This window comes from Anolis sagrei, chromosome 4 (assembly GCF_037176765.1).
Source record: "Anolis sagrei isolate rAnoSag1 chromosome 4, rAnoSag1.mat, whole genome shotgun sequence".
In the NCBI taxonomy this organism is placed as follows: Eukaryota; Metazoa; Chordata; class Lepidosauria; order Squamata; family Dactyloidae; genus Anolis; species Anolis sagrei.
The window spans coordinates 121,437,013-121,464,205 of record NC_090024.1 but is presented as its reverse complement, the minus strand read 5'-3'; the positions used below and the strand labels follow the sequence as shown (position 1 = coordinate 121,464,205).

The following is a 27,193-nucleotide window of genomic DNA, read 5'->3' as shown; positions in this document are numbered from 1 at the left end:
CTGTACAGAAACATGCCCCAAGTGTGAAGAGGTATCCTAAAAAGGCAATTTCTAGCTAGTTTGTTCATATATTATGAAAAAGCAGAATGTATGGACTTCTAGAGTATATAAACAAATATTAATGAAGTTCTCAAAGTAAAATTATCCAATGGGATCACTAGTGCTTGAGGCTTATGATTCCTAATGAGTTGCGTAAAACTGCAGAAAACACTTTTTAAAATAGATTTGAGAGCTAGGATAAAAAAAGTTAAGAATACTAAACAGCCACTTTAAAACAAATGAAACACAATTTATATTATAGCAGGTTTCAGCTTGTAGTAGAAAGATACAAACTTATACAATAATTTTAAGATAGGTAACCTTGCTAACACACCACACAAATTTTGCAGCATTGCATATTTGTTACAATCTTAAATCATGTAGAAAAGTGTAGATTAATTGAATTTCAGAGCCTAGCTTTTCCTCACATTACAACCTTGTTCAGAAATTCCACACTCATGCACTGAAAAAGCTGTATTTTGTACTACAGTTTATATAACATAATAGCAAGGAGGAAACGCTCTCATGGTAGAAAATGGCATGTCTTACTCCAGTCTATGAACTTTTTAAGATTGTCTATTTGTTTCAACACGTATCATACATCACTTCAGGATATTACAAATTCCAACTACGGTTATATATAAAAAAAGTTATAAAAGGCAGTCAAATTGGCAGGTGTATCAGCTTTTTTATATAATACAGCCATTTATTTAGATAAGGCTTTTTAGATTTTCCAGTTACTAAAGATTAAAAATAAAATCAACACAAGGCCAAAAAAGTAATTGCTCACATTTGAAACCGCTATCTTTTCCTGCACCAGTAACAAATACTAAAGAACAAGCATTTGTGTGTGCAAATAAGCAAAACAAACACTGGGGGAAGCTCTTGAAATGATATGCCATCAGCTCTCATTCTTAATTTTTCAGGGGAAATAAACTTCTAAAGTAACAAATTCCAATATCAAGAACACCCTTCATTTTTCCAAACAAAAATATGTACAGCATAGTAATAGTATGCAATATGCAAAAGCCTTGTGTTGCTGATGGCAACTTTAAACCTCCCTCCCCCCTCTATTAACAAGTGTACCTCTACTTAAACAATTACATCACCAAGCCTGTTAGTTTTAAGGAGACATATTAAGTCAGAATTTGTATATCTTTGTGTAGGGGCTCCATTCGTTTGACTCAGGACTGTAGACTTCAACTGTGTTCAGAAATTCGTTGCCATCAAAGCCTCCTACTGCATAGATGGTATTTGCCACTGTTGCAAATCCGGCATTACTTCTTTGGATGGTCATGCTGCCCATCATCTTCCATTCATTCTTAGCAGGGTCATACATCTCCACACAGCTAACTGCATGGGAACCATCAAAACCACCACCAACAAAGAGTTTTCCTGTCAAGTGAGAAGAAATCAATAATTAGATTATACAATCTATATAATATATTAATTTTGTGTGTCAGAAGCGACTTGAGAAACTGCAAGTTGCTTCTGGTGTGAGAGAACTGGCCATCTGCAAGGATGCCTGGATGTTTTACAATCCTGTGGAAGGCTTCTCTCCTGTCCCCACATGGGAAGCTGGAGCTGATAGATGGGATCTCGCCCCTTCTCATGGATTCAAACCACTGACTTCCAGGTCAGTGGTTCAGCCAACATAAGGGTTTAACCCATTGCGCCATCACGGCTCCTTTTGTATATTAATCATTAGATTATGTTAGTACATAACAATAATAATACCCGCTTCTCCTTGTATCTTGTGTTTAAAACAGCAAGATAAAACACAATTAAAATACATGCAACAATTATACAAAGATAAAATACAGATTAAAATTCATGCTACAAGTTAAAATTCACAAGTTAAATTGACTGGGTAAGCCTGCTAAGAAAGACGGGTTGTCAGTTGTGTTTTAAATTCCAACACAGCTGATCTAGCTGTTGAAACTCTTTCGGCAGGTCATTCCAGCTATTGGACGGCCAATGAACAGGTCTTCTGGGTGACTGATGCTAGCTGGGTTCAGACTGGATGGAGTAAACGTCCCCCAGAGACCTAAGGGGCAGATTGTATGGGAGAAGGCAATTGATTCTGTAGGTAACCTGGACCCAAACCATATGTACGGCTTTAAAAGATCAAAGCCAACTTTGTACTTTGCCAGGAAACTAATTGGCAACAAGTGGAGAATATATTAGTCTGGCTATACATTGTATATAAAGGTGAATTGGGATAGTTAATAAGATGAATTACTGTTCACAAACCTAGCCACAAAGTTTCATAATTCTGTACTTTTTAGTTCTTCCATGCACTACTAAATGAATGGCCCTTGCGTCTCTTCACTTGCTCACACATCCTCTAACTAGGGCTCACCCATTAACTAAGGTCCCACACATATCTCTTAGTGAACAACCCAATTTCTGTCAAGAGGTGGCTGGCCTGGTGAACATTCAGGAGATCTGTGCCACGCTACTCTTTGTTATTTATCCTACTGAGCATTAATTAAATTTTAACGTTATTCACGTTATTGAATTTTTGCTGTTAGCCATTCTGAATCCTTCCATGGAGGTAGAGAACAACAGAATATAAAAGTTCTAAATAAATAAACAAGGTTGTGTAAATAACTGAATATATTTGGAAAGAGTGTCTGCATTTCTGGCAGCCATAACTCAAAGGTATCATGGCAGATGCCTCAAAAACTGTTTTGTGTTGTCCAGGTTATAATGGTAAGTTTCAAGTTCAGATTTCAAACTAAAGCCTTCCTAAAAGCCAAAAGGTATGGGAATAAAACAAGAATAAACTCAGCATCAGGATTGCATAAAACATGGTGTTTGGAGTCTGCTATCGGCTATTTAGACTATCCATGTGTAACAAATATGGGTTCTTGTGAAGGCTATCAGTTCAGAAATATCATTTTAGAATCAATGTAACAAGGGAATAATAGTGACAGACTTCCAGATTTTCCCGCCATGGTCAGCTGTGAATTGCATATGGTTTATTCCTGCACTTGTGCAGGCAGCATCAGAAACTTTTGAGATTAATTTTGACAGAGTAGCCCCGCCCACTCTCCCCATCAGTATAAATAGCCAATCGGAGGGGCTACTACCTAGTTCTTTTAATCCACCGCTAGCAGCAGCAAGGAAATCAGAGACTACATTGAACTTCCATAAAACAAAGAATAATAATCCAAGGACGCTGTAACATGGTTCGCCTCACGCTTAAAATTGAAATTTAAAACTGCCTTCAAAAAGTGTGTTCAGAAAAATCTATGAAATACTCCCCAAAATAGTAATAATCTTGTATTTCTCTGTGAGTATATCTTACTTTCATTGTCAACTTTTCATTTGGAGCAAGATTCGGCTTAGCCACAGACACATGTCTACATTGTAAGAAAACTTCCAATTTTGTGTGCTACTAAGAATCTTGGAAGGTTTTTTTTTTTTTTTTTTTAAAGGGAGGGATGTACTAATAAGATTCTTCAGATTAAGGAAAAGGTAATGTGAGAAATGAAGTCCCACAGGTGCTCTCTGGAATACTAGGTATATGCTTAGGGAATGCTGCATGCTTTAAAATATAATAATATTCTTAAATAAAAAAAACTAAATAACAGCATGCAAAAGACATGATCTGAGAGGAATCCCTAAAGACTAGGGGGAGTAATCTGTCAGCAACAAGAAATCATAAAATTTTGTCAAGTTCTGCAAATTCATACCATGCTGTTAAAAAGCAGTTGAGCATTCTGGTCTGGAAAACAGATTGCATAAAGCATCTGCTTGGAAGATGATAAAAATATCCAGTGGCTTAATTCCAAAATGTTTCAGTTCTACCTGTAACAGTCTCATTAGTTAGTTTTGTCTTCAAACTCAGTTTTCAGTTCCTATAAACTTACCATTGAGTACAGCCACACCAGCTCCACGCCGAGCCACATTCATAGGGGCAATTAGTGTCCAAGTATTATTCTCCGAATTGTAACGCTCTACACTATTAAGGCAGTTCCAGGATTCAGCCCCTCCAATAATATATAAATATCCATCCAGCTCACATACACCCGACTGATGTCTACCTATAAATTAAAAACCAAAAGAAGATTGAATAGGTAGCCCTATCAAGCTGATCTGGCTGTATTAAGAGTCAACATTTGATGAAAGGCAAAAGCTCTTAACAGTGTAGTAGCACATTATAGCTGGTTAAGAGTAACACTGATTCAAAAGAACTCAAGTGATTCATGGATCCTACAAAACTAGGTTGCATACTTTTGCTCCCTCAGCACCAATGGATGAAGTTTATAACAAGAGACCAAGAAATACAGGGTGAGGCAGCATAACTTCCTTTAAAAAAATGTGCGCCATTCAGTCGGTTGAAGACGTAGCGGAGGGCTAGTGGTCTCGTTCGAGAGGCAGGAGTATAAATTTTTGTCCTGACACAGTTCAGTCGCCATCATGCGTTGGAACAGTGAGGAGCATGCTTTTTGCCGTTGAGGCCTACTTTCCGAGCGGATTTGGAGTGGCCGGCCCGCTCTCCAGATTTGGCCCCTTGTGATTTTTTTCTATGGGGTTTTTTGAAATCCTGTGTTTGTGTGTGAACCATCCAAGGACCCTACAAGATTTGAAGACCAACATCGAGGAAGAAATTGCCAACGTAACGCCTGCTATGCTGGCAAGAGTCATGACAAATGCCAGAAATCGCTTTACTCAGTGAATGGAGAATGTGTCACCTATCTAATTTGATCTTCAAAACTACACAAAACAAAACTTTAGATATGCGCCTACATTATTAAAAAATAAAAAAACCTGATTCATACAATGGGTTTTATTAAGTTTTGAAAAAAAAGTTATGCTGTCTCACCCTGCAATTCTCAGTATATTCTATTTCCAAACAGTAACAACTCTTTACCTCTTCTCACAGAACAATGTGGCATGGAATAAGCACTCTGGTGCCTTCCAGATTTTTGAGTAACATATCCAACTATTGACAATTGGACTATACTGACTGGACCTTCATTGAATTCCAGATCAAAATAACTACAGGATACTATGTTACACATCCTGCTACAGTAGGGCCTCCCAAGATTACTTTTCTGTTCAAGACAGCTCAATTTCGTTTTTGGTCCAAGGCCACCCAAACTTGATCAATGCATTATAGACTTACGGATGTTAAGGGAAGCACAGTTTGTCCAAGATTTTGTTACAGGATCAAAGACATCACAGTTTTTCAATCCTTTCTGGCCATACGGATCTGAGCCACCAACGATGTACAGCTTGCCATTCAAGGCGCATACACCTGTTAATATATTTAAAGGGGGGGGGGAAGAGTTAACAGACCGCTTGAGCAGGAAAAAAGGAATAGTCTTTATATATCATTATACCATTTTTACCTGCATTGCAACGGTTAGTCCTCAGTTCTGGGACAGGAGTCCAGTCATCTATCTCTGGATCATACATTTCCCCACAGCTCAAGTCATCCGAGTGGCCATTTGAACCACCAACAACATACAGCTGCCCCTATGTTTGCGCAAAATGCAGTAATATTAAAAGAATGATCCACTAAATGCTGTCAGTAAAATACTGCATGCTACAGCAGCAAATATTTTTAAATCACATAATTTCTCAAGAATAAGGGCATACAGTTGCTATGAATCTCTGTCTCTTACTGCATGCAAAGTATTTTCAGTTATTAGAATCATGCCCTGTCCCAACTAAATCTAAACATTGCAATTGCTACAAACGGGAATTGGCATGTAACTGAGAGCTTTAACCTTGTAGGGCAGATGCACAGCTCTCTTACCATTAGAACTGCCATCTGGAACCGAGCCCTTGGTGTCCGCATTGGTGCGATAAAAGTCCAGCAATCTTTCCGGGGATCGTAGCATTCTACAGTGCGCAAGCATTCTTCTCTGTTATAACCACCTGGTAGTAACAGAAAGTGCACAAGATGCATTACCTGGTAGTGGAATCTCGCTGTCCACAAAACTTTGCTAGTATAGTCTGGCCCTATCTATGTGGTTAAACACACTAGTGGCATTTTTACCTGCAGCTATCAGTTTGCCGTTAAGCTCTGCTGTTCCCAATCCAGACCGAGCATACTGCATAGGAGACATGGTCTTTTCTACAAGGTCACCGGGCTGAATCTCAAAACTTAAACTTTTCATCAATCGTGGAGTGCTGGTTGGAGAACTTTGAGGACTGTTACGCCCATGAAGGAAAATCACACAAAAAACGCCATCCAGAACAGCAAGACACAGGTAGGTATTACCTGGGGAGGAAGAGAGTCGATTTAATTCTGAAATTTGAACATGATTTTTTTTTTACTATAAAGCTGCACCCTTGTTCTAGATGGGCTAAGAAGAAACTGTAATGCCAATGAATCCCCTTCCTCCATTTAAGCTGTACTTATGAACAATCTCTCACAAAAGGCCCATTGCTGCTCTTTTCTTCCTAATGTCTGTGTTTGACATGGGTGCACATGATTTAGAAATAAAATTCAGCTTACTTGAGGTCTTCTCTGAAGCAACAATTTTCCACTCGTGTTTAGGAGTCAGCACTGCTGCATTTGGAGAAAGACTTCCCGAAGAACTGCTACTTAACTGCTTGAGATCGTTCTCACGGGGTGGCTTTTTCTGCAAAATCAAAAGGCAGCTACAGAAACCTAGCCAGTGCCACACTCTGATCTGCCTTTGTTTCAGAGCTATCTTTTTTCATGGTTGTGCAGCCTCAGTTATAAGAATTTCTACCAAGAAACTTCATGAATCAACATTTAAGCAGATGAAAACGTTTAACACAACACTCTTCACAAACAAGGATTTCTTTCCAACATTTGACACATGCCTGTCACTTCCGAATTAACTGAGTGACTCAACTACATACAAGATAGGCTTTTCAGTGGAGAAAGAACCAAATCATCACATCTGTTCCAATTACAAAAACTAGGGTGTCCTACATTAGTTTCAAGGGTGCACAGCCTTGGCTGATAAAGTCTACAAACAAAATCTGTGAAGATTTGTTATATGAATTCCAGATACTATATTCTATCAACTATTAAGCTGCATAATTAATACTTGATATTCTGGTTAGAACAAATGCAATTCCTGAACTATTTTTCACATTCTAGAAATAGAAACTCTCTTGGTAGTCTTTTTAGAAATCACAAGGATAGATTCCCATTTTCTCTCAATTTGTTTTCCAACTGACACCAGGCATGCATCTGAGCTATTTCATTTTCATTTACAGACAATCATCTCAATATAAATAACAGCCATATTTGCTACTGCTCTTGTTTTTAATGCAATTTTCAGTTAGCTGCTTTGAGGCATTATATATATTATTTAAATTTTGGTAAGGGTTGGTTTATAAATTATACATACCGTATAGTCCGGCATATAAGACTGGGCATATAAGATGACCCCCAACTTTTCCAGTTAAAATATAGAGTTTGGGATATATTCACTGTATAAGACTACCCCTTCCAACGCACACCAAATAAAAAATTTAAAAGCATCAGATTTGATTTCAATATGGCAATTTTCCTATTACTGTACCTCCTTCTCTGCCTCTCAGATCTCACACATGCGCACCTGCACCTGCTCCTGAAGACTGCAGTCTTCAGGAGCGAGATCTGAGAGGCAGAGGAGGAGGTACAATAATAGGATACAAGGGCGGGCCAGACAAGTAAAAGAATTGTGTTTTTCTGGGCCCAGAGCCACTCTATCTCTTTTTTCCATACCCCGAGCGCCCTGGAAGCCTGCAGCTTGCAGCCATTGCCATTTTTGAACTCCCCCCACCATATGTGGCAACCACAGATTCTCCAATCCAATTAGAAGTTTCAGCACCCATTCAATAAGACAACTCCCGTGTATAAGACGACCCCTGACTTTTGAGAAGATTTTCTTGGGTTAAAAAGTAGTCTTATACACCAGAATATACAGTAATATAAATTCTATTTGTCCAATAATCTATGGGACATGTCATACACAGCCATTAACTTGGGGGTTAACTGAATACTAGGTTCATTTGCAGCATTTCCTCTCTTGTAAGTCTTTTTATTTTATTTTCAATGTACATGGCTTTCTCTTCCACCTCTAATTAGCTCAGAAGCTTGTTTTTAATATTGTTTATAAACTCCTTTTCCTGTTGAAAAGGTAAGCAACCTCTGAGTGTTTAAGTACCTTTCATGCTTTCCCCTTTGGCAGACCACGAGCCCCCTTGACCTTCCCCCTAAAATGTTTAGCCATAAAATGGCAAATTGAATAGAATCTTATCCGATAACATGTTAAAGACTGCTGGTTCAAAATAAGAAGTCCCTTATTTGATGCAGTTATTAATATCTTCTATTTAAATTAATTATAAAAGCACAATTTCCAATATAGGTAGTTTCTTTAGCACTTAAAACACATAAATGAAAGGGTGAGAAATCATGCTCATCCTTGAAATGTTAATTTTCACCTTGAGTTTCATTTGCATGTGAACAGATGAATTTAACAACTTCTTCCGAATACTGGGTGTATGTCTGATGGTTTTTTACAAAAATAATGAAGTGTTCTTTCCTCTTTTTTTAATCTCATCAGGCTGCAATCTTATGCACACAAACCTACAAGCTCCAGTGATTAACATCGATTCAGACATGGATAAGCATGTGCTGTCAAATGATAGCTAATTAACAAAAAAAAAAAATCTACAGAGTAAGTTTATGATGCTACTCCTAGTCTACACTCCTGAAGCTTCTTATCTGCCTCTATTTTTGTCCACAAGCCCTTGGGAAAGGCAGTTTATTTTGCCATGGTTTCCCAAATTTCTTTCAATGCATGCATCCACATATACACCCATTCTTGTTGCATGCACACATACACACATAACAAGCCAACATCCCATAAGCTTACTTTAGTCCAAAAATGAATCCTGCACTGGTCTAAATATACCCATGCACCAAACACGCACTCATTTCGTTGAAACACAGCAAAAAACAAAACAAAACAAAACCCAAAAAACAAAACTAATTAACCAAGACCACACAACCTACCTGATAGAGCTATTTCCCCATCATCTGAAATTGGGTTTTCCCCCTTTCACCACAAAGCACAACATTGTAGTTGTGCCATGCTACTACTACTCTACCCAAATTTTACCTGAGGTTACCTCAGACCATGTGCACTTTGTACCTGCACAAACTGAATGTGGTCATCATCACTGCCATACACCTCAGCCTGTCCATCTAGCAGATTTCCATCAAGGAGCTTGTGATCAGCTGAGTAGTACAGCGTTTGAACCTGCAAAAACAACAGAACAGCCATGTGGCTACAATCTCCACTGCTATTGAACTATTGGTACACTGTACACCAACTCCATAAGGTCTCCACAGTTCAAGTTCTCTTCTCTCTGTCTAGCAGAATGGCAAAATAAAAAAAGAAGTTGGTCTCATGTTGACAGATCTTCAGTCATTGGATTGAGGATTTCAAGTTTCACAGCTCAAAAACAAAACAAAAAACAAACAAAATACATCTTCAATTTCCTGGACTTCTGCATTCCCTGAGACGTAACTTTAAGATGTTTAACACATAATGGGATACATTCTCTTGCAGGTTTCAGTTATTCAGGTTAACAGTTTCAACCAGGAATGTTTGTTGTTTCCTACAAACAAGCTTATTACAAAGTACATTTTTCTATGTCCAGTTTTTAAGTCAAGCACATAAATCAGACACAAGTGGATTATGAAAAGTTATATGAAAGTATAAAAAATTCAAACTGTTTTTGAACTCTGGAAGGCTACTGCTCATTACTGGGCATCATAGAAAATGCATCATAACTGCAAGAGAAACCTGACCAGTTGACATAAGGTTCTGAGCAAGTTATTGGATGGGCAACAAAATATTTTAGATTGACTTCATGACACTATGTAACAAAATTCTGTTCCTTGTTTGAAAGTGTCATTCCTGTTTAATTGCGTGGTACGTACTTAGAAAATAGTTGCTATACTCCAGAAACTTCCTTTTTGTGGCTGCCACAAATTATGTTGAATCAGTTGAGATTTGATGAGATATTAATTGAAAAACTCTTAACAAAATGCGCTGCAGGGTGTCACGCAAAAAATAAGTTTAATAAACCTTTTCCATGTTTTTATGATAGAACCAATTAGGAAATGACATTTATAGGGTGAGGCAGCATAACTTCCTTTTTAAAAATGCGCGCCATTCAGTCAGTTAAAGATGTAGCGGAGCGCTAGTGGTCTCTTTCGAGAGGCGAGAATATAAAGTTTTGTCCTGACACAGTTTAGTCGCCATCATGCGTTGGAACAGTGAGGAGCATGCTTTTGCCATTGAGGCCTACTTTTCGAGAGGATTTGGAGTGGCCGGCCCACTCTCCAGATTTGGCCCCTTGTGATTTTTTCTATAGGGTTTTTTGAAATCCAGTGTTTCTGTGAACCCTACAAGATTTAAAGACCAACATCCAGGACCCTACAATATTTGAAGACCAACATCCAGGAAGAAATTGCCAACGTAACGCCTGCTTTGCTGGCAAGAGTCATGACAAACGCCAGAAATCGGTTTACTCGGTGTATGGAGAATGGGGGACGTCACCTACCTAACTTGATCTTCAAAACTATGTAAAACAAAACTAGGTATGCACCTACATTACAAAAAAATTCTGATTCATACAATGGGTCTTATTAAGTTTTGAAAAAAGGAAGTTATGCTGCCTCACCCTGTATAATCAAGGAACAAAAATCGTGTTACAGTGTTATCAATCTTGCCCATGATAGATAAGATGCTAGAAACAATTTCAAATATAATATCTATACTGAAATGGTTGAGATGTTGACATTTCAGATTTTAGATCACACTAACGATAGAAGTTGTGTTTATAAGCAAGGGTATTTCATTATACAAAACTTTTCAAAAGTGAAGATATCCTGTAAAGAAGTAAACACCATTAAACATCATCATCGTTCTCTGCCCACAGCGGATTTTCTTAGGAGAACTGGGGCAGGACTGCTGCTTCTTACACTTGAGGTTTCTTCTATGGTTCTTCAGCGTTGGGTATCCTAGTTTTGTTAATAAACCTATGGGGAGATAAATCAATGGGGAGGAACAACCATTAGAACCTTTTACCTACTAGGTCTTTCTTTAAGCAAATCCCTGTAAAGGAACACATTAAAAGTATAAAGTGAGTTTTAAAACCACCTCCCCACTTTAAAAGTGAAATTGTGTGCTCCAAAGTTATAAAGTGTTTCTTTTTAAAGAAGAAATAGAAAACCAGAATGAACAGTTTATGCAGCTCACCTGGAGCCCCCTAGTTTCTCAGCTTAGGGACACCTACAGTAAAATTTGAATTCTTCATAATTTTTTTTAAGAAAAAAGGAAAAGGAATCATCCTTAATTTGAAAACAATGTGATGTTTACAACTGGCCAAATCTCATTTTCTTAAAACTAACCTCTTCCATCAGTTCTTCTAGACTGTCTCCATTCTCCCAGATGCTGCGCTGTACCCAGTTGATTACCTTTGTGTACAGTTTGCCATTGCTGGGCAAGCTAACATTTTCTTCAAGCATGACCTCCAGCTAGAATTAAAAACAGAGAATATAGTGGTTACTACACTTCAGAGTATATATATATTACAGCATTTCTTCCATTGTTACTTACACCTTAATTTTACTATCACCATCAACAAAAATAAACAAGATACAGTTGCAATTTTAAGATGCACCCCATTTTTAGAGATCTTTATATAGCGGGAAAAAGTGTGTCTTAGAATTGAAGAAACTACACCAGTGTTTCTCAGCCTGGGGGTCGGGACCCCTGGGGGGGGGGTCGTGAGGGGGTGTCAGAGGGCTCGCCAAAGACCAACAGAAAGCACAGCATTTTCTGTGTGGGAAGTTAAGCCCAATTCTATCGTCGGTGGGGTTCAGAAAACTACAAATCCCAGCAACTACACGTCCCAAATGTCAAGGTCTATTTCCCCAAAACTCCACCAGTTTTCACTTTTGGGCATATTGAGTATTTGTGCCACGTTTGGTCCAGATCCATCATTGTTTGAGTCCATAGTGCTTTTTGGATGTAGGTGAACTACAACTCAAAGTCAATGCCCACCAAACCCTTCCAGAATTTTCTGTTGGTTATGGGAGTTCTGTGTTCCAAGTTTGGTTCGATTCCATCGTTGGTAGAATTCGGAATGCTCTCTGATTATAGGAAAACTATCAATCCTAGCAACTACAACTCCCAAATGACAAAATCTACCCCCCCCCCAACCCCATTGGATTGGAGTATTGGATATTTGTGCCAAATTTGGTCCAGTAAATGAAAATGCATCCTGCATATCAGATATTTATATGATGATTCATAATAGTAGCAAAATTACAGTTATGAAATAGCAACAAAAATAATGTTATGGTTGGGGGTCACCACAACATGAGGAACTGTATTAAGGGGTCACGGTATTAGAAAAGTTGAACTTTTCTTTTTCCTTTTTTAGGGTCCTTTTTTCTTTTTGGGACCTGAATTTTTATTTTTTTTTACTATTTTTTGTATTTTTTTTATTTTTTTAATACAATTTCCTACTTTCCTATCTTCTTGAAAATATTCACCCTCTTTCCATGTATTCTATACTATCTCAATAAAATAAAAAATATTTCAAAAAAAAAAAGAAAAAAAAATAGAAAGGTTGAGCTACACTGATTCTATGATTCTATGAGTCCAACAGTAGTACTTATCCAGAAACTGAAACAGGAGGGGCGGGCTGTGGAATCCCTTCCCTAGGGATATTAGATCGGCCCCCTCCCTCCTAATCTTCAGAAAAAAAGAGTAAAAACTTGGCTTTTTGAACAAGCATTTGTAAATGCAGCGGAATAGGAATGATGACATAGGAAGAAAGAACACAGAATGGCTAGACTATGCTGCTGGAGAATGATTTTAACAGGATAACACCGTCCTGTTAAATTGTTTATATATGCTTTTTTACAATGTTGTGCTGAATGTTTTTAACTGTATTTTTATGAATGTATGACATCAAATCTGCCAATTCTTTGAGCCCACCTGAGTCGCCGTAAGGCTGAGAAAGGTGGGCTATAAATGCTGTAAATAAATAAGAATTTTCAAGATTTTGTTACATTCTAGTAATCACAAAAAACAAGTCTAAGTCATTTTTCCCACAAGGGCAGGAATATTAAATTGTCTTGAGTTAAAGGAAAACAGCTATAATCTGGGATACAACTGAGATAGAGTCTACAATTTACGACATCTCAAATGTATTTCCCACAGTAATGTTCTTTAATACTGTACAGTACCACCACTATATCTGCTATTTTATTAATCAGAAGTCCTTCATTTCAATAGGGTTCACTATTATATCTGATTTTGTATACTCTAGAAATGTATTTCCTGTGGATACAAGGTACATGCTATATATTCTATCCCAGAATGGTTTCTAGTTCTCATGGGATATGTAAAAAGAAACTGCTACATTTCAGGGCAGTGTTGTGGAGACCACCCCTCGTTTTGCTAAGCAATGAATGTAAATGGGTACATCCAGATTGGACTATTGCAATGCACTCTGCGTAGGCCAGGAAGTTCCAACTAGTAGAATGGGCGGCAGCCTGGCTCCTAACCAGAGCTAATTATAGGGAGCGCACAACACCCCTACTAAAACAACTTAACTGGCTGCCGATTAGTTGCCGGGCCCAATTCAAGGTGCAGGTTATGATCTATAAAGCCCTATATGGCTTGGGCCCCGTCTATCTCCATGAACGCATATCTCCCTATGAATCAGTGTGAAATCTAAATCTACCGGGGAGGCCCTCCTCTCGGTCCCACCACCGTCTCAAGCACGGTTGGTGGGGACTAGGGCTTTCTCGGTGGTGGCCCCTCCCCTCTGGAACGCCCTCCCTAGGGAACTAAGACAGGCCCCATCACTCTCCTCTTTTCAGAAGGACTTGAAGACCTCATGGTTTCACCAGATCTTTGATAAGGACGGGCCCCAGGCCCTATGCCCCTGGTCTCTAGTTAAGGCCCTTGTCCGTTCCCTCGTTCCTCCATGTTGTAACACTGGTTTCTGGCTTAGATCTTCCTCTTCAAAATTGCCAGAAGGCCCAGGAAAAAGTAGCCCCAGGCCCTGCCCTGGTCAGATATCAGGTCCACTCCCGGCACTCTACCCATTCCCTGTTGTTCATTATTTCCATGTGAACCCTGACCAGCCCTTTCAACCTGTCCTGGCTTACATATAAATGGGGTGTTTGGTAATTTATCTTGTATGATGGTTTATGGAATTGGTTTGTTTTAATGCATAGGATTTTGTTAACAGGGAATGTTTATATTTTAATGGCTACTCTGTATGTTTCATATTTGTCTGAGGAAACCACCTTGAGTCCCCTAGGGGAGATAGAGTGTTATATAAATAAATTATTATTATTATTATTATTATTATTATTATTATTATTGCAAAACCCTGAAACAACAAAAAATTGCTGGTGAATGTAATGCACAGCGACAAAAAGTGCACTCTTTGTAATTTGGCCAAAAAAGGATGGGCATTACAGCTACTGCCTGCTTAGAATTCCTTCTTCAAAAACAAGTGTTAGAACACCAAGGCTTCCAGAAACAGAAAAGGAAACCTTGGGATGCAGCTATGAAACCACTTTAACTGCCCTGGCTCACTATTATGAAATCATGTAGATTTGCAAGGTCTTTAGCTTTCTCTGCCAAAGAATGCTGATGCTTCACTAAACTACAAATTCCAGGATTGCATAGCACTGGGCCATGGTAATTACATTAGGGGTGACATCCCTCAAATTAGGAGCTCCAGATGCCAAAAAAATTGTGAGCATTAGATTTGAGTAGATATGGTATATTCATTTCATCAATAGAATTCTGGGCCAAATGTTTAAGGCTTTCCTAGAAGCATAAACTAGTTTCAACAACAGATAAAATAACATCACATTTCCTGATTCCAGATGAGCTGTAACAATACATAACTTTTTCACTACTGTGCTGTTAGCCAGAGGGCTAGCTAAAAAATCCTGATACTACTTAACACATGAAAACCAAACAACTAAAAGTCTCCCCACAATTCTTCGCCCACAAACCAAAATATGTGAGTAGCAGTAATTCCGATTTTCAAAAGAAAATTGTTATAGTTCATAAGAATAACATCAATTCTTCTTTCCTCAATACATAAAATACGTATTCCCAAACAAATCAAACCTTGAAATCAAGATGAAACCAGAATAGTACTGATTTAACTAAATGGTTTCCACATATATTTTCAAACTCATTTCTCTAATGACGTTAGTATACTGCCCCAAATACGGCAGACACTGCTTATGTCTTTATAGTTTAGAAACTAAACAAACCATAAAACCATAAAGACACTTCTCCTTAGGAGATCTGTTTCCAATTTCAGCTAGCTTCAAAATCATAGGCAGTTTGCCTGAGATATGGAGGAAAAACTCCCTGAATTGGTACAGTTTGCCAATGTTGACACCAAGAGAAGGGAAGGGTATAATTTCTAAGGTCTTACTTTTGAAGGTAAATTTGCTGACCATACATAGTGGTAGTTATATTCTGTTTCTATTCTTACCACAGATTATGATTCATAATTATTCTCCTGTTATACTTCTATCACTAATAATGATGCGTATCTTGGTGATTTTTGTATTTAAAATAAACCCAACAGATAATTTTTGTAGGCCAGATAAAAGGGCAAAGTGTGGCGCTACACATCCAACTCCCAGAAGCTCTAGCCAGAACAGGCGAAGTGAATGTTTCTGAGAGTTAAGTAAATATCCACCTGGAGGGCTCCACTCTGCTAATTCAGAATAGGTGTTTGTGCTTTACCTTGGCATACCTATTCCGATACTATGCATACAGATATTGTTTTACTGGAAAGAAAAGATCTACTGTATATTTATAAATCAAGGGCAGGATTTGGGGCCAAAATTATGAATTTTCATGTGATCCGTGGATAAGTTGAGAGTCATTTTGTAGAAAAGAGGAAATCACTAATGTCGCTTCAGGAGGCCCAGGCACTTCTGGCCCCCACCACCAAAATTTCCCACCCAAGTATTCAAAAAAGCCAGAAGTGGCACCACAAGTGCTCAGTGTTTCTTTTAGCCTCTTCTGGGACAGATTAAGCTCTTATTCCACTGAGAGAAAGGAATAGTTAGTTTTTATAAGAGTTAGGGTACATTACTCACATTGACTGATTGACAAATCTACCCAGGTTTTTGGGGCTGATTTTTGATGAAAATTTCAAGATTTATACATAAGCATATAGGGTAAATAAAGGTATTTTCTTCACTTGCAAATCATGTCATGCTTAACTTCCACCAGTTACTTATTTAAGTAGCTTTCCTAAAATACATGTGACTTCCATTTTTCTATCTTTCTGCAGAAGTTTCTGTCAGTGTATGGTTTATGTATGATATGTGTTTAAATATAATTTTATGTAACAGGATGATTGGAATAGAATTATGTTGCCAGAATGTATTTTGTACTCAGAAGGGTTAAACAGCAGAGGTAGGAAGCTGTGAAGATGTGACCTTGAGTTCTAGCCTTGAGAGATTAGGGAATGTACAAAGTTAACTCCCTTCAGCTACAGTTTGTGTTAGTTTCTATCTCTTTCGGTTTGTTCTTCGTCTCTGTCTGCTGTTCGTTTAAGGTGTATGTTTTGAGCTGCTTCAGTAAAGCTGAATACCTGCTTTTAACGGAGACTCCTGAGTCCATTATTCTGAGCTTCAAAAGCTTCTGCTATACTCTGCTAACGCTGACAGTTTCACATTCCCTGGTAATGCAAACTTCAAAATACAATGGAGAATAACTTACCTTTAAACGTGGCAGTTTGAGAAATTCCTCCTGGTCAGAAATCTCTAACAAATGCTCCTGAATGTAACCATCAATCTTGTTCAATAAACGTGAATCTCCCATGTTGCTCGCAAAATTTCGATAGGAGATGCAGCTTTCAACATTCATTTTGGAGAGCAAATAATCTCCACAAACCTTTTACATGTATAAAAAATAATATTATGTTACTAAAACCTTAGTCCTCTTAAATACTTGGCTTAAGTATTATTTTAGTCTCAACCAGGCCCATGAAATCAACAGAACTTACCTTAAGTACTGACTTACCAAATTTGTATTTATTCCATCTGTCTACTATAGTTTAGATTAGTAATGTTCTAGAACTTTTTAATATATAAATTCTACAGTTCACCAATCTGCCACTGCACTAAAGTCAGCAGATTAATTTTACACATTTACATGTTTCCTTGCCTTTGTAGTATCTTGCTTATACTGATTTAGGACATGTAGAATACAAATTTAGCTTCCCTTATCCAGATTTCTGAAATCCGAAATAATCCAAAATCTAAAACTGTCCACACGAATGGATAAGAGATAGTGACATATTTATTTCCTGATGGTTCAATATACACAAAATGTGTTTTTTTGCAGAAAATTAATAAAATATTGTATATAAAATTACCTTCAGGCTATAAGTAAAGGTATATAGGATAAATAATTGAATTTTGTGTTTATATTTCTTTGCCATCTTCAACATCGAATTAGATATATGAAAACATTCTGGTCCCAAGCATTTTGGATAAGGGATGTTCAACCTGTAGTTGTCTGCTTCTCTGAGGAGTCTTTAGTTAATAGTGTAAATGTTATAAAACCATCAGAGAAATGAGGAACTACTTCCTCTCTCTCTCTCTCTCTCTCTCTCTCTCTCTATATATATATATATATATAAGAGAGGTGACAATAATATCATTTTCACCAGACAAAGAAGCTATCAACTCATTGTTTTGAAATCAAGATTGAATATTGCTAGGTATACATTCAATTTTGCTGATGAACAGATTTAGTGTTTCTTTACTGGGAAAATATATTGTCATGCACATTTTGTTGATCCTTGAAATATCCCCAGTTCTCTGTCATTTGATTTTCTGCAACATGTAAATACACAGATTTAAAAAATCCCTAAATGCAAATATATTCTCCAATTAGAACAATGTAATCATTTACAGTTTCCCCATTCACACACATTATATTTGTCTAGGTCATCACAAAGCTTTAACTGTTTAATTACTAAAAAAAATGTTGGGCAAAATAGCCCTACAGAGTTCTGAAATTTATTGAATGGACCAACAACTACTGAAAAAAAAGGACTCTGGGTTGTGATCACTGCCAATTGTAATATATAAATGAAATGAAATGAAATAGAAAGGTATAGCCCAAGTATATAATACGTTATCCACCCTCAAACACAAAACAGGTCTATTCAGAAATTTTAGGTGCTTCTTCATGCTAAATGCAGCCCTTCCCCAAACTACACAAATCAAGCTAACCACACCTTATAGTATTGAAAATTTGTACCTGTTTGACTCTCTCCATCTTCAGTTTCTTTGCTGCTGAGTATACATCTTTGACCAATTCTTTATCAGCCTTCAATCTATTAAAGTTACATTGTGTTTAGGATTTTTTCTGGAGAAATCATTAAGATATATTGTCTACTAAATGTGATCAAAATTTCAAAATCACTTACTGAGCAGTGTAGGCATAATTTAACAAAACCTCGACAGCTTCAGGGTTAAGATCATCAAACTTTACATGGGAAACTCCATGAGAATCACTGTCACTGTTGAAGATTTCGAACAGGTAAGGACTGCAGCAAGCTAGTACTGCTCTGTGTGCCAGCATCTCGTGTCCACACACCTTTATTAAAACAAGACCAGATACTTCTGTCTGACCTGCATAAACTTAGATTACACACCTCTAAAATGAACTACAGGTAGATTTTTTAATTAAAAAAATCACTTTATGTATTGACTGAATCAGATTTGAAAATCTCCTGGATAAATTTCAGGGAGCAGGATATCAGTGGTACATTATAGTACTTAACTTTTGATTTATCATAACCATATAATTTTACAAATTAAAAATAACTCTTCCTAGTAATGTCCAGACACCCCTAAATACATGCATAGAAATATGAAAACGTATGTTCAATAACTTTATATAATCACACTTTAAAGTTAAAATTACTAGCAAAAATAAATATCTCATTTTTACACAACTATTATCAAATCTGAGTTTGCCAGACTCAAAATGCTATAATCAATTGCTAGTCTGCAAATTTACCTGGAGTCTAACATCACAAAATTGACCACTTTTGCGCAAAGCATTTAGTTTGGCAACAGATGACTCAATAAAGTTTTCATCTTCGAACATCAAATAGCCGTTAGGGATCATTTTGCTGTGTCTGTGGCTGAAAGTGGGAAAAATGTTTGTCAAGGACATTGTTATTTTCTTCAAGCACAGATTTCTTCAAACTACAATTCTATGCATGCTGCTGGGAATAAGCTCCAGTGAAATTTTTTGAATAAACATGCACAGAATTACAGAGCATTTTTTCTTCAATGTACCCTGCAAGATATTTAAAGTTAAATAGTTAAAGATTTGTTTATCAAAAAATTAAAAAATCTAGCATAGTGTTATAAATCTAGTTTTATGCCAAGTTTTTCCAATATGGTTATACAGAAATTAATCTGTACCATAATATATTGACCTACCATGAATTTGGAGTATAATGTGAGAATTTGAGGCTCAATCTGTCCAGACAGGAACATGTCTATGACAAAGGACTGCTACAGTCATTCTTCCTCAATCATACAGTACTATTACTAAATGCAATTTTTTCAATATATTCACATTCAGCCCTTCATCTTATCTGGATACAAATAAAGAGGGTTTTGTCCTGGTCAACTATACATATGTGTATTATGATACACTTGACAAGAAAAAGGGCTGAACTCTATGACCTTGGTGTACAGCAAGCATTCATCTCATTGGAGTACAATATCCGGGGGTCCCCCTGGGCAAAGTCCTTGCAGACAGCCAATTCTCTCATACTAGAAGTGACTTGCAGTTCACTCCTGACATGAAAAAAGAATCTCAGTGGGGAAAGAATTCTTATAAATAGTGAAACTTAAACACTGTGGAACAGAACACTGTAAATAGCTATCACAGTGTTGTGATAACTGCCTACATATCTCCAGCTCTCCATTATGCCATTTAAAAATACTGTTTGTTTATATCCTGCTTTTTCTTTCCACAAGGAGACCCAAAGGTGCAGCTTAGATCAACCAATTCTTTGTGCTTTATGCTTAATTTTGTATTTGTTCTGTACAAGAACTACCAAGTCATTTTAATATCATGTTCTTTCCACAGTATGGAGGAGAATTAGTCTACATCCTCCTTGCTTGTAAGGACAGAATATGAGGACTAAAGAAAGCAACTGTTAGGAAAACAAAGAGATGGAGAACAGCCCTTTCTTCACAGTCATATTTCAATATGTAGTATATTATGGTTGGAATTCCAATTCTGTGTTTCTAGATAAACAGCTTATCAAGTGCAGATATATTGATCTATTTGCTGAGAGCTAGCTACAATTAAATATTCAACAGTTTTCACAACTTTTTAAAATAGTCACTTTACAGTATCAGCACATAGGCAATAGCTATGCATTTGAGCATTACAGAATTTACATGTATAATCTAGATCACAGTGAATTATTGTAGAGCATATTTGTGTAAAAGCTTACCAAATTAGCTTATGCTGCAAATTTATAGAATTTAAATATTCTGAAATCCTGCTTTGTGCTGATACAGAGCACGTCAATTTATATTCCTTTGTAGTTGAATAGCAACTTCAAAAATGCAGCTGTGTCTTCTCAACTGGTGACTCCAAAACTACCAGGCTTCAAAACGATGTAATCAAGTCCTTAAAAGCTATAGACATGAATTTCTTCTGTGATAGTCATGCATCATACTCTGCAATTGAAAACACATATTAAATAGATACATTTAGATTGGTGTATATTTAGAAATAATTTAGAATTCCTTCTATTCTAACTGTGAAATTTTACACAGTACAGAGATCTCTCTGTTGTTTTCATATGTTGACCTTGAGAAAGAAATGTTCAAATGATGACCCACAGACAACCTGAATTTTTACATTTTACCTCATACATATTTCTGAAGAAAGTAAGCTTAGCCTGTTCTATAGCAGATGTGGTCAAGTGCAAGGGCGCGTACACCAGTATCCAGCAGTACCTCAAAGCACTGCAGGCATGCATCTTCATTTTTTTCTTTTTTTGTTAGTAAAAGTATTTCAATACTCCCTAGACATGGAGGGGCAATTTTACCAAGTTCTCCCCAGAATAAATCATACGAACGTTGATTCAAGGATTTTCCCCAACAAAGACCTACACTAGAACAGTGCAAAATAGAAGGAGTTGGCAGCTAGGGAATAGAGACACATGGTTTCAAGCTTGTACTTTGCCTATCCCTGCAAACAGGTTCAATTACCACAATGTGCTCTATGTAGTCTGACCTTAAACACAGTTTGGCAGTTTTAATTGTTTCAGATTATGTCCCCATTTGACTGTTGTCAATTCCATATTGTAGATAACGACAAAACCAAATCCTAAATATCCAGGTGCTGTCCTGTATTATGATTTATGCAGTAGTTTGCTACTGGAGGACAGTTTAAATGGATGCGATTGCAAGGGACAAATAATTTTGGAAGAACCATCAGATACAGAATACACAGGCAATACCAAATCCTTAACTGGGATAGTAATATATTTAGATTTTGAAATTTTGTTTTTGGAAGAATCCAAGAAAAGTATACATTAACAGCATGACAAAGGAAAAAGGAATTTAGAAAACATATCACAATAACAACTGTTTTCAAAAGACTATGAAGTTTCACCGTAAGGTCACCCAAAGAACCAATAGATCCACACCAGTATACAGCTATACTGAAACATCATACTTGTTGAGCAATTGATAATATGCCCAGTAGACAGCCTTGGAGTTTTTAGCAAATTCAATATCCTGAGTCAGCAATCACCAGAACTGCAATGATTATCTGGTAATAATTGGTTGTGGTTCACCACAACTGGGCAACGTTGGATGAGGCTATGCCGTGTTGGATGCAGTGGTCCTCTGGGATCCATTTGCCTTACTAATCTTTTCATTCTCAAACTTCCCAGCTTAAAGCATGAAAACATTTCATCAGTGAGAACCTTAATGAGTAGAACTGAATGCTGTTGTTCCATGTGTCAGCATTATCTAAAGCAGGGGGTGGGTAGGTCACATGACTCTTCTTGAGCACAATTCCCTGTGAATGCTACGCTAGATAGTGTTGAGGGCACTGCAGTCCAATATCTGAAGCACACTCCATATCCCCATCTAAAATGTGCTAAGTAGTAAGATTTCATTTCAATTTGGGTTTAAATTGTTTTGAGCCTTCTGTCTGTATCAGGTTTATGTGTATTTATATTCGATAGGTTGATTTATTTTGTTAAAATACCACTTTATATGACAATTTATGAGTTTGTATAAATTTAAAAATTTGTTTCACACATTTCTATCCTGCTCTTCTCCCCACAAGGGGGACTCAGGGCGGCCTCACATAGGCATCCACAACGCTTACAACATATACAACCTGAATTTCAATGTACCTTAAACTGCTTGTACTCTGTAAACCAGGGCTCCCCAAACTAAGGCCTGGAGGCCAGATACGACCCCCCAAGGTCATTTACCCAGCCCTCGCTCAGGGTCAACTAAAGCTTGAAACGACTTGAAAGCACACAACAATAATCCTATCTCATCAGCCAAAAGCAGGTCCACAATTCCCACTGAAATACAAATAAGTTTATATTTATTAAAACTGTTCTTCATTTTAATTATTGTATTGTTTTTAAGTGTTTTTGCACTACAAATAAGATATGTGCAGTGTGCATAGGAATTCATTCATTTTTTTTTTCAAATTATAATCCGGCCCTCCAACAGTTTGAGGGATTGTGACCTGGCCCTCTGTTTAAAAATTTTGAGGACGCCTGCTGTAAACTATACTACTCAGTCTTTTCAAGGCTAACTTCAAATGGCTGGAAAAAGATACTGACTTTCTTCTTCGCTGTTTTTCAATTCACATAAAAAGTTGTAAAGTGTTGCTAACTAGACACACTTCAAATCCCAGGTAAAACAAAGTGTTCATCAGCTTTATTTCCTAATATATATTATTACCACCCTCCTCCTTATTATTTTCAAGTGAAACTGCTTTCCAAATTCCAATCTCTTGAAATTTTACATTATTTCCATCACTGTTTCAGTGACAGATTAAGAAGGTCATTTACTTCAATCTCTTCACCTAAAGCCTGATCTCACTATGTAACCCGTTATCTCAGATTTGAGGATTTACAACTCAGCAAATGATTGAAAGTGGTTTATTCTAGCTAGGACTAGAAACTGGGTTTAAGGCAAAATAAAAAGGTCAGAAAATATCTGACAATCCAAGGTCAAATGGAGAAAATATAAAGCTCAAATAGTTTTAAAATGTTAAAATGTCACATATATTTAAGGTTACCCACATATCTAACTAAAATGAAAAAAGAAACAAGTTTAAAATAAATGCATAGTTGTACAAAAGAAACAAGTTTTGTTATCTTTGATGTTTGACAGACTGTGTAACTGCAGTCATTTTCTAATACACACAGTCCTTCTTTGTCTATGGGACACACCATAACGACCTTGGGATTGGCCACCACACTTTTCATAGAATCAGAGTTGGAAGAGACCTCAGTCCAACCGCGTGCCAAGAAGCAGGAAAACTGCATTCAAAGCACCCCTGACAGATGGCCATCAGCCTCTGTTTAAAAGCCTCCAAAGAAGGAGCCTCCACCACACTCAGAGGTAGAGAGTTCCACTGCTGAACAGCTCTCACAGTCAGGAACTTCTTCCTAATGTTCAGATGGAATCTCCTTTCTTGTAGTTTGAAGCCATTGTTCCGTGTCCTAGTCTCCAGGGCTTTCTTCCAGCCAATCCTATTTTAACCACAGCAAGTATACTGGGGCAGATGCTTTTCAATCTCATGAGCTTGGCAACAGGATATAGCAACATGGTTAAGGAACAAAAGACAAGGCAGAAAAATAAAAACCCACTGAACTCTCATTAGAATGAACAATTCACACTCTATAATTATTTTCTTGGCTTCCTGGCAATCCCTGACATCTAAATCACTGCCAATTGTCTTTTTCCTTCTGAACAAAGATGTGCCCTTCCCCCTGGCACCACAACATGAAACAGCATGCTCCGATTTCCCATAAGCTTTACAAAGCCAACCTTTTTCAAAGAGGGCTATAATGCAGAACAGTATGTACTATGGGGCGATTATGTTGTAAGTTTTTCAAGTTGTTGAAATAGGCCTGGGCTACCTTGAATCCATTTTAGAAAAATAGTTTCTTGTCTGTTGTATAACTTAGATTCACTGAAAACACTGGAAACCTTGGTTTCAAGTTGTTCCCTTCATTTCAAACCTGACACTGCTCAATTGCGCAGAAGAAATTACTGTTCTGTTTACTTGCTGGCGCCGCATTTAGAGCACCTTAAGCATCACTGTGCTTTGAAGGCACTGAAATACAAGTCCTTTGAATATGTTTTTAACAGAAATAATTTATTCATTTCCCACAGGAAAACCTTTAGCAAGTCACAGAGACTGTCCAGCCTCCATTGCCATCACAAATTAGTGTTGTTACTGCCAAGCAATAACAACAGTGAACTGGGTTACACCCACCACTGCAACCATCTCTTATGGTGGGAAGCGCAGCGCACAAAGGTCTTCTTTTTTATGATCAGAAGAATGCTGTGCATCTACGTATCTCAAATGCAAGAATGACGGGGCGGAAGGACAATCAGAACTGAAACATTAGGACAGAATTCCAATTAAACATTAGAGCCGAAGGGTTTTGTATTCAGTGTTTTGATTAATTTTAATATTTAATGTTCTAACTTATAAATCACTTGTTAATTTTACACTTTTTGATTGTTTTAGATACCTCTGGGTCCCATTGTTGGGAGAAAGGTGGAAAATCAATGAATAACAGTAACATACAATGACGAACTACTGACCCCAATTCAGTATTCACTAGCCTCCTACTTTTGCTTCCCTTATCTCGCTATTGCGCAGTTACGTGAAGCACATCACACAGAAACCACATTAATCTACAAAAAACTCCTGCAAGGTCTGTCACTATTTATGCTTCCCTGCCTATTTCCACCCTCATATAATTGCAGTTTTGTGGGTTTTCAAACCTTCCTCCTCAGATTGATCTTAACTAACCTTAGAAGACTACTTCAGTATTTCACAACAGCAAAATTGTTAAATGCATGAAGATGGAAGAATTCCCAATGAGTGGTTGAATGTTTGTCGAAATTGACAAACTTGGGTGGAAATTGATAAATCATAAACTCGTTAGATCAGAGAAAGATCATGAGTGACCTTCTTACCCACTTTTTACAATGACAAAAATAAATAGTAAAATGAAACATTAACTTCTGGGTTTGATGGTTAGTAAGGATTGGTCATGGAAAGAAGCGTATGAATTTTGAGGGTTAAGGATGAAAACAGACACATACACCCATATACTTCTGATCTTCTTGCAGGGGAATATCACAAAGTCAACAACCACCATGTCACAATACACAGAGAAGCCATTGAAATCCACGAGCATGTGGACAATTTCAACAGAAAGGAGGAAACCATGAAAATGAACAAAATCTGGCTAACAGTATTTAAAAACTCTAAAATTACAACAGCAAAACAACAGAGAGGAAATCTGGGACATCTAATCACCTCTCAACAAAAGATTGCCCCAGGCACTGCCAGGCCATCAAATGCTAATCAAGGTGGTCAGTTGAAACATTCACACCTAGCTCCAACAGACAAGAGTCCTTTGTCCCACCCTGGTCATTCCACAGATATATAAACCCACTTTCCTAGTTCCAATAGACCTCACTACCTCTGAGGATACTTGCCATAGATGCAGGTGAAACGTCAGGAGAGAATGCCTCTAGAACATGGCTAGATAGCCCGAAAAAAAACCTGTAACAGCCCAGCAAAGTCAATTGTTTCCGTCTTTTCTTTGATCTTTATTTTCTATACATTTCATTTTACTGTTCTGACCTATAAGGGAAATTATTCCTTAAAGAAAGTCAACCCCGCCCACATCACTCCCACCAAAGATACCACTATTTAATTTTTGAAATTGTCACAAATTGACAACCCCAGAGCTCAAGGCAGCTTCTTTTGGAATTCCTGGGGTTGCCATGGGTCGATTTATGGCAACTCCACAAATTTCATAGTGATATCCTAGGTGGGCGACTAAACTGATCAAAGGTCTGGAGAACAAGCCCTATGAAGAGCGGCTTGAGGAGCTGTGCATGTTTAGCCTGAAGAAGAGAAGGCTGAGAGGAGATATGAAAGCCATGTATAAATATGTGAGAAAAAGTCAAGGGAGGAGGGCGCAAGCTTGTTTTCTGCTTCCTTCGAGACTAGGACGCAGAGCAATGTCTTCAAACTACAAGAAAGGAGATTCCATCTGAACATGAGGAAGAACATCCTGACTGTGAGAGCCGTTCAGCAGTGGAACTCTCTGCCCCGGAGTGTGGTGGAGGCTCCTTCTTTGGAAGCTTTTAAACAGAGGCTGGATGGCCATCTGTCAGGGGTGCTTTGAATGCAATATTCCTGCTTCTTGGCAGGGGGTTGGACTGGATGGCCCAGGAGGTCTCTTCCAACTCTTTGATTCTATGATTTGATTCTATGAATGCCAGCTGCCTGTTGCCTTATTATGGCGCCGCCTTGAATTTCCTACACTTCCCTGAAGCGAGGTTTCGCCAGCCCCTTCCCCTGAAACACTGCTTACTACAGCCCCTGGGATTCGTTGGTGGTCTCCCATCCAAGGAGTGACCTTGCTAAGCAGTCAAAATCAATACCAGGGGTGTTTGGGCCTTTCCTACCTGGTCTCTCTCGCCGCAGACGACAGCACTCATATTGAGAAGGTCCAGGCTGCAGGGGAAGAAAGGAGGCTGCCGCTTGCAAGGCGTCGCGAGGGCCGGGGGGGACTGCAGAGAAAAAGGGGGGAGGCGAAGAAGGAAGACAAGAAAGAAGGAGGGGAAATGGGGGCGCAGAAGGGCGGCGGAGCGGGAGGAAGAAGGAGCGAGAAAGGCGCGCGAAGGACTGACAATGAACACGTCACCGCTGACGAGGCAGCTGAGAGGGAGAAAGCGAGCCCTCCGCCGGCACCAACCCCCGCCTCCTGCGACTACCGCAGTTCTCAAGCTGGA

At 38.0% G+C, this 27,193-nt stretch overlaps 1 protein-coding gene across 1 annotated transcript; it reads right to left on the bottom strand.

Annotated features, from left to right (window-relative positions):
* Positions 1 to 268: 268 nt before the first annotated feature.
* On the bottom strand, positions 269 to 27,193 carry IVNS1ABP (influenza virus NS1A binding protein). The gene is made up of 15 exons (XM_060774509.2): positions 26,867 to 27,193; positions 20,608 to 20,836; positions 19,146 to 19,272; positions 18,550 to 18,719; positions 18,381 to 18,456; positions 16,830 to 17,003; positions 11,450 to 11,575; positions 9,180 to 9,287; positions 6,518 to 6,644; positions 6,056 to 6,280; positions 5,813 to 5,934; positions 5,403 to 5,529; positions 5,177 to 5,308; positions 3,918 to 4,091; positions 269 to 1,434 (listed from the first exon to the last, which is right to left on the bottom strand). Exons 3-15 carry the CDS (start codon positions 19,254 to 19,256, stop codon positions 1,181 to 1,183), a joined length of 1,926 nt encoding a protein of 641 aa, XP_060630492.2. The 5' UTR covers positions 19,257 to 19,272; positions 20,608 to 20,836; positions 26,867 to 27,193; the 3' UTR covers positions 269 to 1,180.